We start from the raw sequence: 13,482 nt of genomic DNA on the forward strand, positions 1-13,482 counted from the left end.
TTGTACTCTATGCTACTCTCTCCCCACCCCCACCCTCCTCTAGCTTATCTCTCCACGCTTCAGGCTCACTGTCTTTATTCCTGATGAAGGGCTTTTGCCCGAAACGTCGATTTTGCTGCTCCTCGGATGCTGCCTGAACTGCTGTGCTCTTCCAGCACCACTGATCCAGAATTATGTTTCATATCCAGTGACCTTTCTTATGAACTCAAAGTGAGATGGAGAGTCCATACACTGACTGTGGTGATTGGAGGAGCAGCAAGAAAGGGAAAATTGGAAGTGTTCCTTTAAACACTGTGTGCAGTTAAATGTTGGAGAAATAAAGCAGCAGTTAACCACTGCGAGACAGGAGAAATATTTCTGAACCCAATCAAGGATCAGGCTGTTTTGGATCTGGTAAAGTGTAATAAGGCAGATTTAATAATAATATCAAAGTAAAAGATCCCCTCGGAAAGAGTGACCATAAAATGATAGAACTTAACAATCAATTTAAAAGGGAGGAACTTGGGTTAGAAACACAGATGCTCAACTCAAACAAGGGCAATTGCAAAGTAATGAGGCCAGAACTGGCTGGAGTGCATTTGGAAAGGAGTTAAGCAGCAAAGATGGTCGAGCAACAATGGCAGACTTTTAAGAAACCAGTTCTTGGCTCATAGCAAAGAGATATACTGCTGAGGAAGCAGGATTCAATGAATAGGATTACCGAAAATGGCAAAGATTAGTGGTAAGTCAGAAGAATGGCAAAGCTTTAAGATCAGCAAAAGGCAATAAATAAAAAAGAGGGACAAAATAAACTTGGAGGGTGGCATGGTGGCTCAGTGGTTAGCACTGCTACCTCACAGTGCCAGGGACCCGGGTTCAATTCCAGCCTCGGGTGACTGTCTGTGTGGAGTTTGCACATTCTCCCCATGTCTCCATAGGTTTCCTCCAGTTTCCTCCCACAATCCAAAGATGTGCAGGTTAGGTGAGGTGGCCTTGCTAAATTGCCCATAGTGTTCTGGGATGTGTAGGTTAGGAGCATTAGTCAGGGGTAAATGTAGAATAATGGGGAATGGGTCTGGGTGGGATACTCTTTGGAGGGTTGGTGTGAACTTGTTGGGCCAAATGGCCTGTTTCCACACTGTAGGGATTCTAAGTACAGCAAACTTTGTTTTAACTAGTACCTTATGAGCTAGTACTCTCAATACACCGGCAGAAATTATACACCTCAAGTACCAATGAAGCTTACTTATTACTTATTATTCTGTCCAATTATTATCGGTTTTAAATTCTTTTATCTCAATGTCAATTTTATTGTTCAATGAGATGGTCACACTAAATAGCAACAGTTGATTCAATTTCAAGTCAATTTCTCCTTAAATATCGCAATCTATCACAATGTCCGAGTGATCAGTTGAGGATAAGTGAGAAGGCTGTCTGCAGGTAAGTTTTATTTAAGGCAAAATCACATTTAAGTGATTTATGCTGTAAATGAAGTATAACAGTACTGTGTGTACATCCTCTATTACATTTCTGTTACTGAGTGTGTGTGTTTATGTTAATTATGTGGTCCTCATGATTATCCAGACTGGCACGCTGCTGGTCCCATAAATGCTGGTTAATTAAATGTCTGCTGCATTATCAAGACAGACTGCAAGAGCTTCTTCAAATATATAAAGAAAAGAGAAGCCAGGTTAACATAAGTTCCTTAGAGAAAGAGGTGAGGAATTAATAATAGGGGACCAGGAAATGACAGAGGAGTTGAATAAATATTTTGCATCAGTCTTCACAGTGGAAGACACTAATAGTATCCCAAAATTACTATATTTTTAAGGGACAAAAAAGAGGAAAGCAAATAAATACGATAACTGTTACTGGAGAAAAATCTACAAGGGAAACTATAGTGAGGTTAAAGACTGATAGGTCCCCTGAACCTGATGAGTTGTATCCTGGGTTAGTGAAGGAAGGAGCTATAGAGATAGTGAATGCACTGGTAATAATCACTGGCAATAATTTTCCTGGAAAAAGTCATAGAGGTTTGGAAAACTACCAACGTGATATTTTTATTTGAAAAGGGAAACAGTAAAAAATCAGGTAACTATCTGATACTAAAACAGAAATTGCAGGAGAAACTCAGCATATCTGGAAGCATCTGTAGCAAGAAGGCAGAGTAAATTTTTTGAGTCTGGTGATTAATCTTCAGAAAAGTATAATATCTAACAGTATTCCTATCAGGACTTGAATTTTTTTTTACCCTTGTCCAGTCCCTTCCCACTTAGATCCACAATTCTTCGTCAGTTTTACAGTATACATCAATTTCAGAATTTCCCGTTTGGGTGCACCAGATGCCTCCTGTTCATCGTGAACCCCGATTGTCATGCTCTTAAAGCTTTCTGCTTTGCCTTGCAAGAAAGGCCTGAATCGTTCCCATCCAGCACCACTCTCCTCCAGCTGGCCGAGTTTATCCTCACCCTGACCAACTTGTCCTTTAACTCATCTCAATTTCTTCAGATTTCTTCAGGGGTGGCTATGGGACCTGCATGGGCCCCAGTTTTGCTTGTTTTTTTGTGAGATATGTGGACCATTCTTTGTTCCAACCCTACTTGGGTTCCTCCCCACAATGATTTATCCGGTACATCGATAATATCATTGGTGCTGCTTCCCTCTGCATCTGGAATTGGAAAAAATTATCAATTTCACTTCCAATTTCCACCCTGCTGTCACCTTCACATGGTCTATCTCTGACTCCTACCTATTCTTCCTCAATATCTCGAGGGACAGGCTGGTCACCGACATGCAGTACAATACCACTGACTCCCACCGTTACTTGGACTATACATCTTCACACCCTGCTTCCTGGAAAGACTCTATTCCATTCTCCCAGTTTCTCCATCTCCATCACATGTATTATAATAATGCTGCTTTCCACAGAGAGGACCTAAGAAATGTCCACCTTTTTCCTCAATCAAGGATTCTCTGTCACTGTGGTTGATAAGATCATTAGCTTTGTCTGATCCATTTCCCACACTTCAGCCCATATCCCTTCTCTTCCCTCCCACCAACAGCAATAGGGTTCCTCTTGTTCTTACCGACCATCTCACCAGCATCCAAATCCAATGGATCAAGAACCACTATTTCTCCACCTCCAATGGGATGCCATCACTAGACATATATTCCCCTCTCCTCTCCTCCCTTGTCAAGTCTTCCACAGAGACCATTCCCTCCGGGATATCTTGGTCCACTCTTTCTCCACTTTTCAACATCTTTCCATGCAATCGCAGAAGATGTAACATCTGCCTGTTTACATCCACCCTTCCTCACTATCCAAAATTCCAGACACACCTTCCTCGTGAAGTAATGAATTACCCACTTTACTTCAAACTAATCTACTGTATTCACTGCTCACATGTGGGTTTTTTCTGCACTGGAAATGAAACACAGATTGGGTGACTGTTTTGCGGAACACCTACATTTTATCCACAAAAAGTACCTCAAGCTTCCTGTTCCCTGTCACTGTAACCTCCCCCCACCCCCCCACCCTGTTCCCGGCCAACATCTCTGTCTCAGGCTGGCTGCAGTGCTCCAGTGAAGCTCAGCACAAGCTGGAAGAACAGCACCTCACCTTCCACTCGGGGACCCTGCAGCCCTCCGGACTCAAGATCGAATTCGATAATTTTAGAACCTGAGCACCTCCTTTCAGGTCCTTTACTCATCCCAACACATCAGGCCTTCTTTCAGCACAGCACACCCATTTTCACCTACTCATGGTCCCATTATCATCTTTTCTTTCTCCCTGGCTAATGATTACTCATCACTTTGTCTGCCCAGCTGGTGTTGCTTTGTTTGGCTCTATGTCCACCTTTTGTTTACTCCATCCACAAACCACCCCACCATCTTCAGCATATACAGCACCTTTTCCTGGCTACAAACCAAACATGAACTCTCCTCTCTCTCCACAGATGCTGCCAGACTTGCTGAGTCCCGCCAGCAATTTCTGTTTATGTTGGGGCAGTAGGAGTAGTTTGGAATTGATACAGTCTATGGAGAGAGTGTGGTATAGTGACATTTGATTGAGGACAATGATGAGTGGGGTAATGGGATTGTTTTGTGTTAGTGGTGCTGGAAGAGCACATCAGTTCAGGCAGCATCCGACGAGCAGCAAAATCGACGTTTCGGGCAAAAGCCCTTCATCAGGAATAAAGGCAGTGAGCCTGAAGCGTGGAGAGATAAGCTCGAGGAGGGTGGGGGTGGGGAGAGAGTAGCATAGAGTACAATGGGTGAGTGGGGGAGGGGATGAAGGTGATAGGTCAGGGAGGAGAGGGTGGAGTGGATAGGTGGAAAAGGAGCTGGGCAGGTAGGACAGGTCCGGACAAGTCATGGGGACAGTGCTGAGCTGGAAGTTTAGAACTAGGGTGAGGTGGGGGAAGGGGAAATGAGGAAACTGTTGAAGTCCACATTGATGCCCTGGGGTTGAAGTGTTCCGACGTGGAAGATGAGGCGTTCTTCCTCCAGGCATCTGGTAGTGAGGGAGAGGCAGTGAAGGAGGCCCAAGTTTCCTTATTTCCCCTTGCCCCACATCACCCTAATTCCAAACTTCCAGCTCAGCACTGTCCCCATGACTTGTCCGGACTTGTCCTACCTGCCTAGCTCCTTTTCCACCTATCCACTCCACCTTCTCCTCCCTGACCTATCACCTTCATCCCCTCCCCCACCCACCCATTGTACTCTATGCTACTTTCTCCGCACCCCCACCCTCCTCTAGCTTATCTCTCCACCCTTCAGGCTCTCTGCCTTTATTCCTGATGAAGGGCTTTTGCCCGAAACGTCGATTTCGCTGCTCCTTGGATGCTGCCTGAACTGCTGTGCTCTTCCAGCACCACTAATCCAGATTCTGGTTTCCAGCATCTGCAGTCATTGTTTTTACCACCGGATTGTTTTGGGGTTGAGACAGGGTTATGGTGAGGGAGTGCAGCAATTGGATTAGTTTGGGACTGCACGAAGAGTACGGGGAGAGAGTAGGGCACTGCGATTAGTTTAGGATTGAAACACAGAGAGAGGGTAGAACAATGGGATTAGAGTCACAGAGTCATAGAGATGTACTGCATAAAAACAGACCCTTCGGCCCAACTTGTCCATGCTGACCAGATTTCTACATTAATCCAGTGTTTTAAAATTGCTTTCATAATCAACCAATTTAGCTTCCTGGGACAAAAGATCGCCACAGACAGGTTAGGCATGCATGACTGTGAATTGGTAAATTCTCATGGATTCTTGTAATTCTGATTTATCTAATCTCTCCTCAGATTTGGTGCCCTGGTTTGAATCCATTTCTAAATGAAGCGTTTAATACTACAAACTGGGGTCAATTTCATGTGCAGACAACGAATATCTGTAATCAGATTGAGGTACGGCACCCATTGGTTTCTACAATTCTGACCCTTCATTTGTTTCCTCTGACTGAGGAAAGTTGATTGAAGGGTCACACTACATTATTGGGAACAGTGACAGAAGGTGTGATAGTGTGTTTGCTATGTTTCAAAGAGAACTGAAATGAAATAACAACAAAAGTGTGTATTTATATAGCCCCTTCAATGTAATGAAATACTTCAAGGTACTTCACATGAGCATTTTGAAACAAAGTAAGTATAATTTGATAAACATTACAAACACAAGACTGCAAGATGGCATAGACTGGGACCTGAATATTGGAGGGTACATGGCATTTTGGCAGGAGAACTTAGGAAAAGATAGGGGTGGGGGATGGCAGGGGCCTCTGTTAATGAATTATGATATTAACACCACAAAGAGGGTTGTTGCAAACTCAGGAATCAAAGCTGAGGAGTGGTTTAGGTAGAGATTAGAAATCTTAAAGGCAAAAAGTAATTTAAGGGAATACAAGTAAAATACTATGGATACTAAAAATCTAAAATAAAACATGAAATGCTGGAGACACTCAGCATGTTTGGCGAGAGAAACAGAGTTAATATTTCAAATCTCATATAACTCCTTAAAAGTTAACAATTCATAGCATGTTTTCAGGTTTTTGTTTAGATCAGTGTTTTCTGGAGCTATCCAGAGAGCAAGCTATACACAACAATATGGTCTTGTGCAATAGGGTAAGATTAAGGACCTCAAAGTGAAGGCGCCGCTAGGTAGCAGCGACCATGTTATGATTGAATTTTATATTCAATTTGACAGAATGCAGAATGAGGCCAAGTTTTTAATAGGAGTAAGGTAAATTTGAATGGTATGAGACAAGAACTTTCAAAAATTAATTGGAGTAGACTGTTTGGAGGTAAATGACATCTGATAAGCAGTGGGCTTTCAAGAGTGCGATAATGAAAGTTCAGAGTCTTTGTGTCCCTGTTAGAATAAAAGGTAAAAGTGGTAGAATTAAAGAACAATTGATGAATAAAGATACTGTGGTTCTAGTCAAGAATAAAAAGAATCATATATTAGATATAACCAACTGGGTTCAAATGAACGTCTTGAACATTACAAAGTGTGTAGGGCCATTCTTTAAGAGGGAGATCAGGAAGTCAAACAGAGGATATGAGGTAGCCTTGGCAAATAAGGCAAAGCATAATCCAAAGAGATTGTACAAATACATTAAGAGTAAGGGAACAGCTAGACAGATCATAAGATCCCTTAAAGATCAAGGAGGTCATCTTTGTGTTGAACCTCAGGAGATAGGAGAGATCCTAAATGAATATTTTGCATCAGTTTTTACTGTGGAGAAAGAGGTGGAAGCGAGAGAACTCAGGGAAATAAATATTAATGCTTTGAAAACAGTTCACATTACAGAATGATTGATCGATTGTAATGTGTACTGAGATAAAATGAAAAGTTTGTTAACAAGCAGTGAAAGCAGATCATAGTAAGCAAGGATATACAGGTCAAAAAGATTTAGACAGAGGCATATAGATTACACTGCACAGGGTGTGCACTAGGCGAGACCAGCGTTAGCAAGATCAGCTTTATTTGAGGCTTGAGGATGAAGTGCTAGAGGTGTTAGGAAATATAAAAGTGGATAAATCTCTGGGACCTAATCTATTTTATCAAAGGACTTTGTGGGACATTAGGTCGGAAATTTCAGGGTCCCTTGCAAGAATATTTGTATCATCTGTAAATACAGGTGAGGTGCCAAATGACTGGAAAGTGGCTAATGTTGTGTCTATGTTTAAGCAGGGATGTAAGAGAACTATCGACCGGGGATCTGACTTCATTGGTGGATAAATTGTTGGAGGTGATTCTGAAAAATAGGATTTATATGTATTTGGAGAGGGAAGGAATGATCAGGGATGATCAGCATGGTTTTGTGTGAGAGAAATCATGTCTCACAAATTTGATTGAGTTTTTTGAGGAAGTAACCAAGACGATTGATGAAGGCAGAATAGGATACATTGTTTATTTGGAGTTTAGTAAAGCCTTTGACAAGATTCCACATGGTAGACTAATTAGTTAAGTTAAATCACATGGGATTCAGGGTGAGCTTGCCAATTAGATACAAAATCAGCTTAACAGCAGGAGACAGAGTGATGGTGCAGGGTTGTTTCTTGCTCTGGAGGCCTGTGACCAGCATATTCCACACAGTCCACTTTTGTTTCCAAAAGAGAAAATGCTGGAAAATCTCAGCAGGTCTGGCAGCATCTGTAAGGAGAGAAAAGAGCTGACGTTTCGAGTCTAACTGACACTTTGTCAAAGCTCAAGAAAGACTATTGTCGGAAATAGAGACAGAAAGGTCAAGGAAAGGAAGGCAAGTGCCGGAGATGGACCAGGTGAAGGTGATGGAGGGATGGAAACGGGAAGGGAAGTTTATGAATTTTTCCAGGTCAGGACGAGAGCATGAAACCGCACCAAAATAGTCATCGATGTATCGATAAAGCAGTTGTGGGAGGGGACCCGGGTAGGCCTGGAACAAGAAATGTTCCACATACCCTATGAAAAGGCAGGCATAGCTAGGACCCATGTGGGTATCCATTGCTACACCTTTGATTTGGAGAAAATGGGATGAGTTGAAGGAGAAGTTGTTGAGAGAGAGAACAAGTTCAGTCAGGCGGAGGAGAGTGCTGGTGGATGGAGATTGTTCGGGCCTCTTTTTGAAAAAGAAGCGAAGAGCTTTCAAGCTTGGTGTGGGATGGAGGTGTAAAGAGATTGCACATTCATGGTGAATAGAAGGTGGTTAGGGCCTGCAAATTGAAAGCAGTCAATGTGTCGCAGGGCATCAGAGGAATCCTGGATGTAGGTGGGGAGGGAGTGAACCAGAGGAGCAAGGATGGAGTCAAGGTAGGAGGAAATAAGTTCGGTGGGGCAGGAGCACAATGACACAATGGGCCTGCCGGTACAGTCCTTCTTATGGATTTTGGGGAGTAGGTAGAAACGGGCTGTCTGGGGTTGGGAGACTATGAGGTTGGAAGCTGTGGGGGGGGAGGCATCTGCAGGAAATGAGGTCAGTCACAGTGTTGGAGACAATGGCTTGATGCTCGGTGGTGTGGTCATGCTCCAGGGGGAGTGAGGAGGAGGAATCTGAGAGTTGGCGCTCAGCCTCTGCGAGGTAGAGGTCAGTACGCCAAACGACAACAGCACCCCCTTTGTCAGCAGGTTTGATGACAAGGTTGGGGTTGGACCTAAAGGAGCGAAGGGCAGAAAGTTCGGATGGAGAGAGGTTGGATGGGTAAGAGGGGCAGAGAAATTAAGGCGGCCAATGTCCCGTCGACAATTGTCAATGAAAAGATCGAGGGCAGGAAATTGTCCTGGCGGGGGTGTCTAATTAGAGGTGGAATGTTGGAGGGATGTGAAAGGATCTGTGGAGTGGGGGGAGGACTCTTGCCCAAAGAAGTGAGCACGAAGGCGACGGCGACAGAAGAGCTCAGCATCATGTCGAGCCCGGAATTCACTGAGGTGGGGACGTAAGGGTACAAAGCTGAGTCCTTTGCTGAGAACATGGGCGGCACGGTGGCACAGTGGTTAGCACTGCTGCCTCGCAGCGCCAGAGACCCGGGTTCAATTCCCGCCTCAGGCGACTGACTGTGTGGAGTTTGCACGTTCTCCCCGTGTCTGCGTGGGTTTCCTCCGGGTGCTCCGGTTTCCTCCGACAGTCCAAAGATGTGCAAGTCAGGTGAATTGGCCATGCTAAATTGCCCGTAGTGTTAGGTAAAGGGGTAAATGTAGGGGTATGGGTGGGTTACGCTTCGGCGGGTCGGTGTGGACTTGTTGGGCTGAAGGGCCTGTTTCCACACTGTAAGTAATCTAATCTAAACTAAACAGCTTTGACAAAGGGTCAGTTAGACTCGAAATGTCAGCTCTTTTCTCTCCTTACAGATGCTGCCAGACCTGCTGAGATTTTCCAGCATTTTCTCTTCTGGTTTCAGATTCCAGCATCCGCAGTAATTTGCTTTTATTTTAGCTTTTGTCCAATTTTGTTTGTCATTTATAGAAATGAATAAGATGAGAATGTAGAAGGTATTGTTAATAAGTTGGTGGATGACACCAAAATTGATGGTACAGTGAACAAAGAGATTCAAAGGGATCATTGAAATCCCTCACTGTCGAGATTTAGGAGTTCAGTTAGATAATTCTTTGAAGTTTGTATCACATACAGGCAGGGTGGTTAAGAAGGTATTTCGCACGCTTGTCTTCATTGCTCAGACCTTTGAATGTGGAAATTGGGATGTCATGTTGAGGTTGTTACAGGCGATGGTGAGGCCTCTTCTGGAATACAGTGTCCAGTTCTTGCCACCCTGTTATCAGAAGGATATTATTAAGCTGGAGGGGCTTCAGATTGATTTACCCGGGTGTTGCTGGGAAAGGAGGTTTGAGTTATAAGGAGAGGCCAGATAGGTTCTGACTATTTTCACTGGAGCGTAGGAGACTCAACGGTGACTGTATAGAGGTTTATAAAATCATGAAGGGTATACATAAGGTGAATGGCAGGTGTCCTTTTCCTAGAGTAGGGATTTCATGGTAGGATAGAACATAAAGTATGGAAAATATGATTAAAAGATGAACAAGGAAAACTAGAGTTTGAGAGAAGTTTAATTGGAGCTCTAAAAACCAACATTGAAAATTATTTTAGATTTTCTTAAAATTTAAAAAAAGGATTAATTAATTATATCCAAGGTTACTACGGGAAGTGAGGAATGAGATTGCTGCGCCTCTGGCGATGATCTTTGCTTTCTCACTCTCCACGGGAATAGTACCTGATGATTGGAGGGAGGCGAATGTTGTGTCTCTGTTCAAGAAAGGGAATAGGGAAATCCCTGGGAATTACAGACCAGTCAGTCTTACATCTGTGGACTTCACCAGTTCCCTCATTTCCCCTCCCCCCACCTTACCTCAGTTCCAACCTTCCAGCTCAGCACTGTCCTCATGACCTGTCCTACCTGCCTATCTCCCTTCTTACCTATCCGCTCCACCCTCCTCTCTGACCTATCATCTCCATCCCCACTCCCACCCCACCTATTGTACTCTTTGCTACCTTCCCCCCAGCCCCACCCCCCATTTATCTCTCCACCCTGAAGGCTCCCTGTCTCTATTCCTAATTAAAGGATTTTGCCCGAAACATCAATTTTCCTGCTCCTCGGATCTGCCTGACCTGCTGTTCTTTTCCAGCACCACTAAACTCTGGTTTCCAGCATCTGCAGTCCTCATTTTTGCCTTACATCTGTGGTAAGAAAGGTACTGGAAAGGAGTTTGGGAGAGAGGATTTATGAGTATTTGGAAAAACATAGTTTGATTAAATATAGCCAGAATGGCTGTGTGAGGGGCAGGTCATGCCTCACAAACCTAATTAAGTTCTTTAAGGATGTGACAAGTCAAGTTCAAGCAGTAGATGTGGTGTATATGGATTTCAGTAAGGCCTTTGATAAGGTTCCCCATGCTAGACTCATTTAGAAAGTTAGGAGGTATGGGATACAGGGAAATCTGGCTGTCTGAATACAGAATTGGCTGGCTGAAAGAAGACAGCGTGTAGTAGTGGATGGAAAGTATTCCGCCTGGAGGTCGGTGACCAGTGGTGTCCCACTGGGATCTGTTCTTGGGCCTCTGCTCTTTGTAGATTTTTTTAAATGACTTGGATGAAGAAGTGGAATGGTGCGTTGATATGTTTTCTGATGACACAAAGGTCGTTGGTGTTGTAGATAGTGTCGAGGGCTGTTGCAGGTTACAACAAGACATTGACAAGATGCAGAGCTGGGCTGAGAAGTGGCAGATGGAGGTCAACCTGGATAAATGTGAAATGATTTATTTTGGAAGGTCAAATTTGAATGCTGAATACAGGGTTAAAGACAGGATTCTTGACAGTGTGGAGGAACTGCAGGTTCTTGGGGTCCATGGGATCCCTCAAAGTTGCCACCCAAATTGATAGGGTTGTTAAGAAGGTGTATGGTGTTTTGGCTTTCATTAACAGGGAGATTGAGTTTAAGGGTCGCTGTAGCTCTATAAAACCCTAGTTAGGCCACACTTGGAATATTGTGTCCAGTTCTGGTTGCCTCATTATAGGAAGGATGTAGATGCTTTAGAGAGGGTCCAGAGGAGATTTACCAGGATGCAGTCTAGATTGGAGGGCTTGCCTTACGAAGAGAGGTTGAGTGAACTTGGTCTTTTCACACTGGAGAGAAGAAGGAAGAAAGGTGACTTGATAGAGATGTACAAGGTAATAGAATAGATAGCCAGAGACTTTTCTCTGGGGCAGAAATGACTGTCATGAGGGGTCATAATTTTAAGGTGATTGGAGGAAGATATAGAGGTGATGACAGAGACAGGCTGTTTAAGTGGAGAGTGGTGGGTGAATACACTGCCAGCGATTGTAGTACAGTAAGAGACATTAGGTACATTTATGCGACTGTTGGACAAGCACATGGACAGCAGTAAATTAAGGTGTATGTGGGCTATGTTGATTGTTGGTTGAAGGGCATGTAATGTGCTGTACTGTTCTGTGTTTGGGGTGGCACGGTGGCTCAGTGGTGAGCTCTGCTGCCTCACAGCGCCAGGGCCCCGGGTTCAATTCCAGCCTCAGGTAACTGTTGGTGTGTGGAGTTTGCACATTCTCCCCATGTCTGTGTGGGTTTACTCCGGGTGCTCCAGTTTCCTCCACAATCCAAGATTAGGTGGATTGACCATGCTAAATTGCCCATAATGTTCAGGAATATGTGAGTTAGGTGCATTAGTCGGGGTAAATGTCGAGTGATATGATAGGGGAATTTTAAAAAATGTTACATTACCTTACAGTGATTCATAATATAAGTTAGAAAAGCGGAGTTAAAAGGATAGTTATCACAGACAGATAAACAAATTGCAATAAATATTATTGCAGTAGCTCAGCACAGCAGCTTCTACACATGGTCTGACCGGCCTCGCAAGGAGCTGACCATCTGTGCCCGATCCCAGTCCAACAACTGTCCCCACTCCACTCCAGGTTTCCAGCCCACTCTGCTCCATCTCTCACTGCTCCAGGTCTCCAGCCCACTCTGCTCCACTCTTAGTGATCCAAGGTAAGTTTTCTTATTAGAAAAAAAACTTTAAAATCTTTGGAAAAAGAGAGAGGATGAAAAATGGGAAAAGAAAGAGGACAGACTGAGGAGCCCTGGGCTGAGGAGCCCTGGGCTGAGGAGCCCAGACATTGCCCACCCCTCTGCCATCTTGATTCTTGTGTTGTACCTGGATTTCAAGAAGACATTTAAAAGGGTGCCTCATTAACTTATTTCACTCTGAGGATGGTGGGAATCTGGAATGCACTGCCTGGGATGCTATGACTCATGACCCCCTGAGAGGATTTTTCTGTCTAATGTCTGTTTTGATTGAATTATGGGTGAATTTTAAACAGTGTCTCCCTAGTTCTAGATTCTCCCATAAGACAAAACTTTCTTTCTTTATCTACCCTTTGGAGACTCCTAAACTTGTCATATATATTTCAATAAAGTTGCTTCTTATTTTTCTAATGTCTAGCAGATACAAGCCGAGCCATTCTACCTCCCTTTCCTCATATGGTCGCCTCCACCCACACTGTCCCACCTTCCCCTCCTCCCTATTCCAGGTATTAGTTTGGTAAACCCTTTCTGAATAGCTTCCAAAATATTTACATTTCTCTGTAAATAAGGTGACCAATACAATACAACTCCTCTAGATGTGGCCTTGTACAAATGAAGCATAACTTCCCTACTTTTATGTTCATTCCCCCATCCCAGGAATAAATGATAATATTTCATTAGCGTTCTGTATTATTGGCTGTACCTGTGTACTAACCTTTTGTAATTCATCCCTCTGCATTTCAGAGCTCTTCAATCTCTCACCATCGAGATAATATACTTATTTTCCATTCTTCCTCCCAAAATGGATAATGTCACATTTTGCCTCATGATACTCCATTTCCCATTAGGTTTGTATCTACTGGAGTTTAAAAGAATAAAGGTGATTTGATTGAAACATAAAAGATTCTGAGGCATCTGGCAGGATAGATGTGGGAAATAAATTACCATGTCCGAGAGATCCAGAACGAGAGAATGGTTT

At 43.6% G+C, this 13,482-nt stretch overlaps 1 protein-coding gene across 1 annotated transcript in view; it reads left to right on the forward strand.

Annotated features, from left to right (window-relative positions):
• Positions 1 to 13,482, forward strand: part of LOC122553148 (adenylate cyclase type 8-like) — a 137,412-nt gene that overhangs the window by 100,378 nt on the left and 23,552 nt on the right. The window contains exon 11 of the mRNA XM_043696737.1: positions 5,280 to 5,381. Coding sequence (XP_043552672.1) covers positions 5,280 to 5,381 — 102 coding nt within the window. The remainder of the gene's footprint in view (positions 1 to 5,279; positions 5,382 to 13,482) is intronic.

This window comes from Chiloscyllium plagiosum, chromosome 9, assembly GCF_004010195.1.
Source record: "Chiloscyllium plagiosum isolate BGI_BamShark_2017 chromosome 9, ASM401019v2, whole genome shotgun sequence".
Taxonomy (NCBI): domain Eukaryota; kingdom Metazoa; phylum Chordata; class Chondrichthyes; order Orectolobiformes; family Hemiscylliidae; genus Chiloscyllium; species Chiloscyllium plagiosum.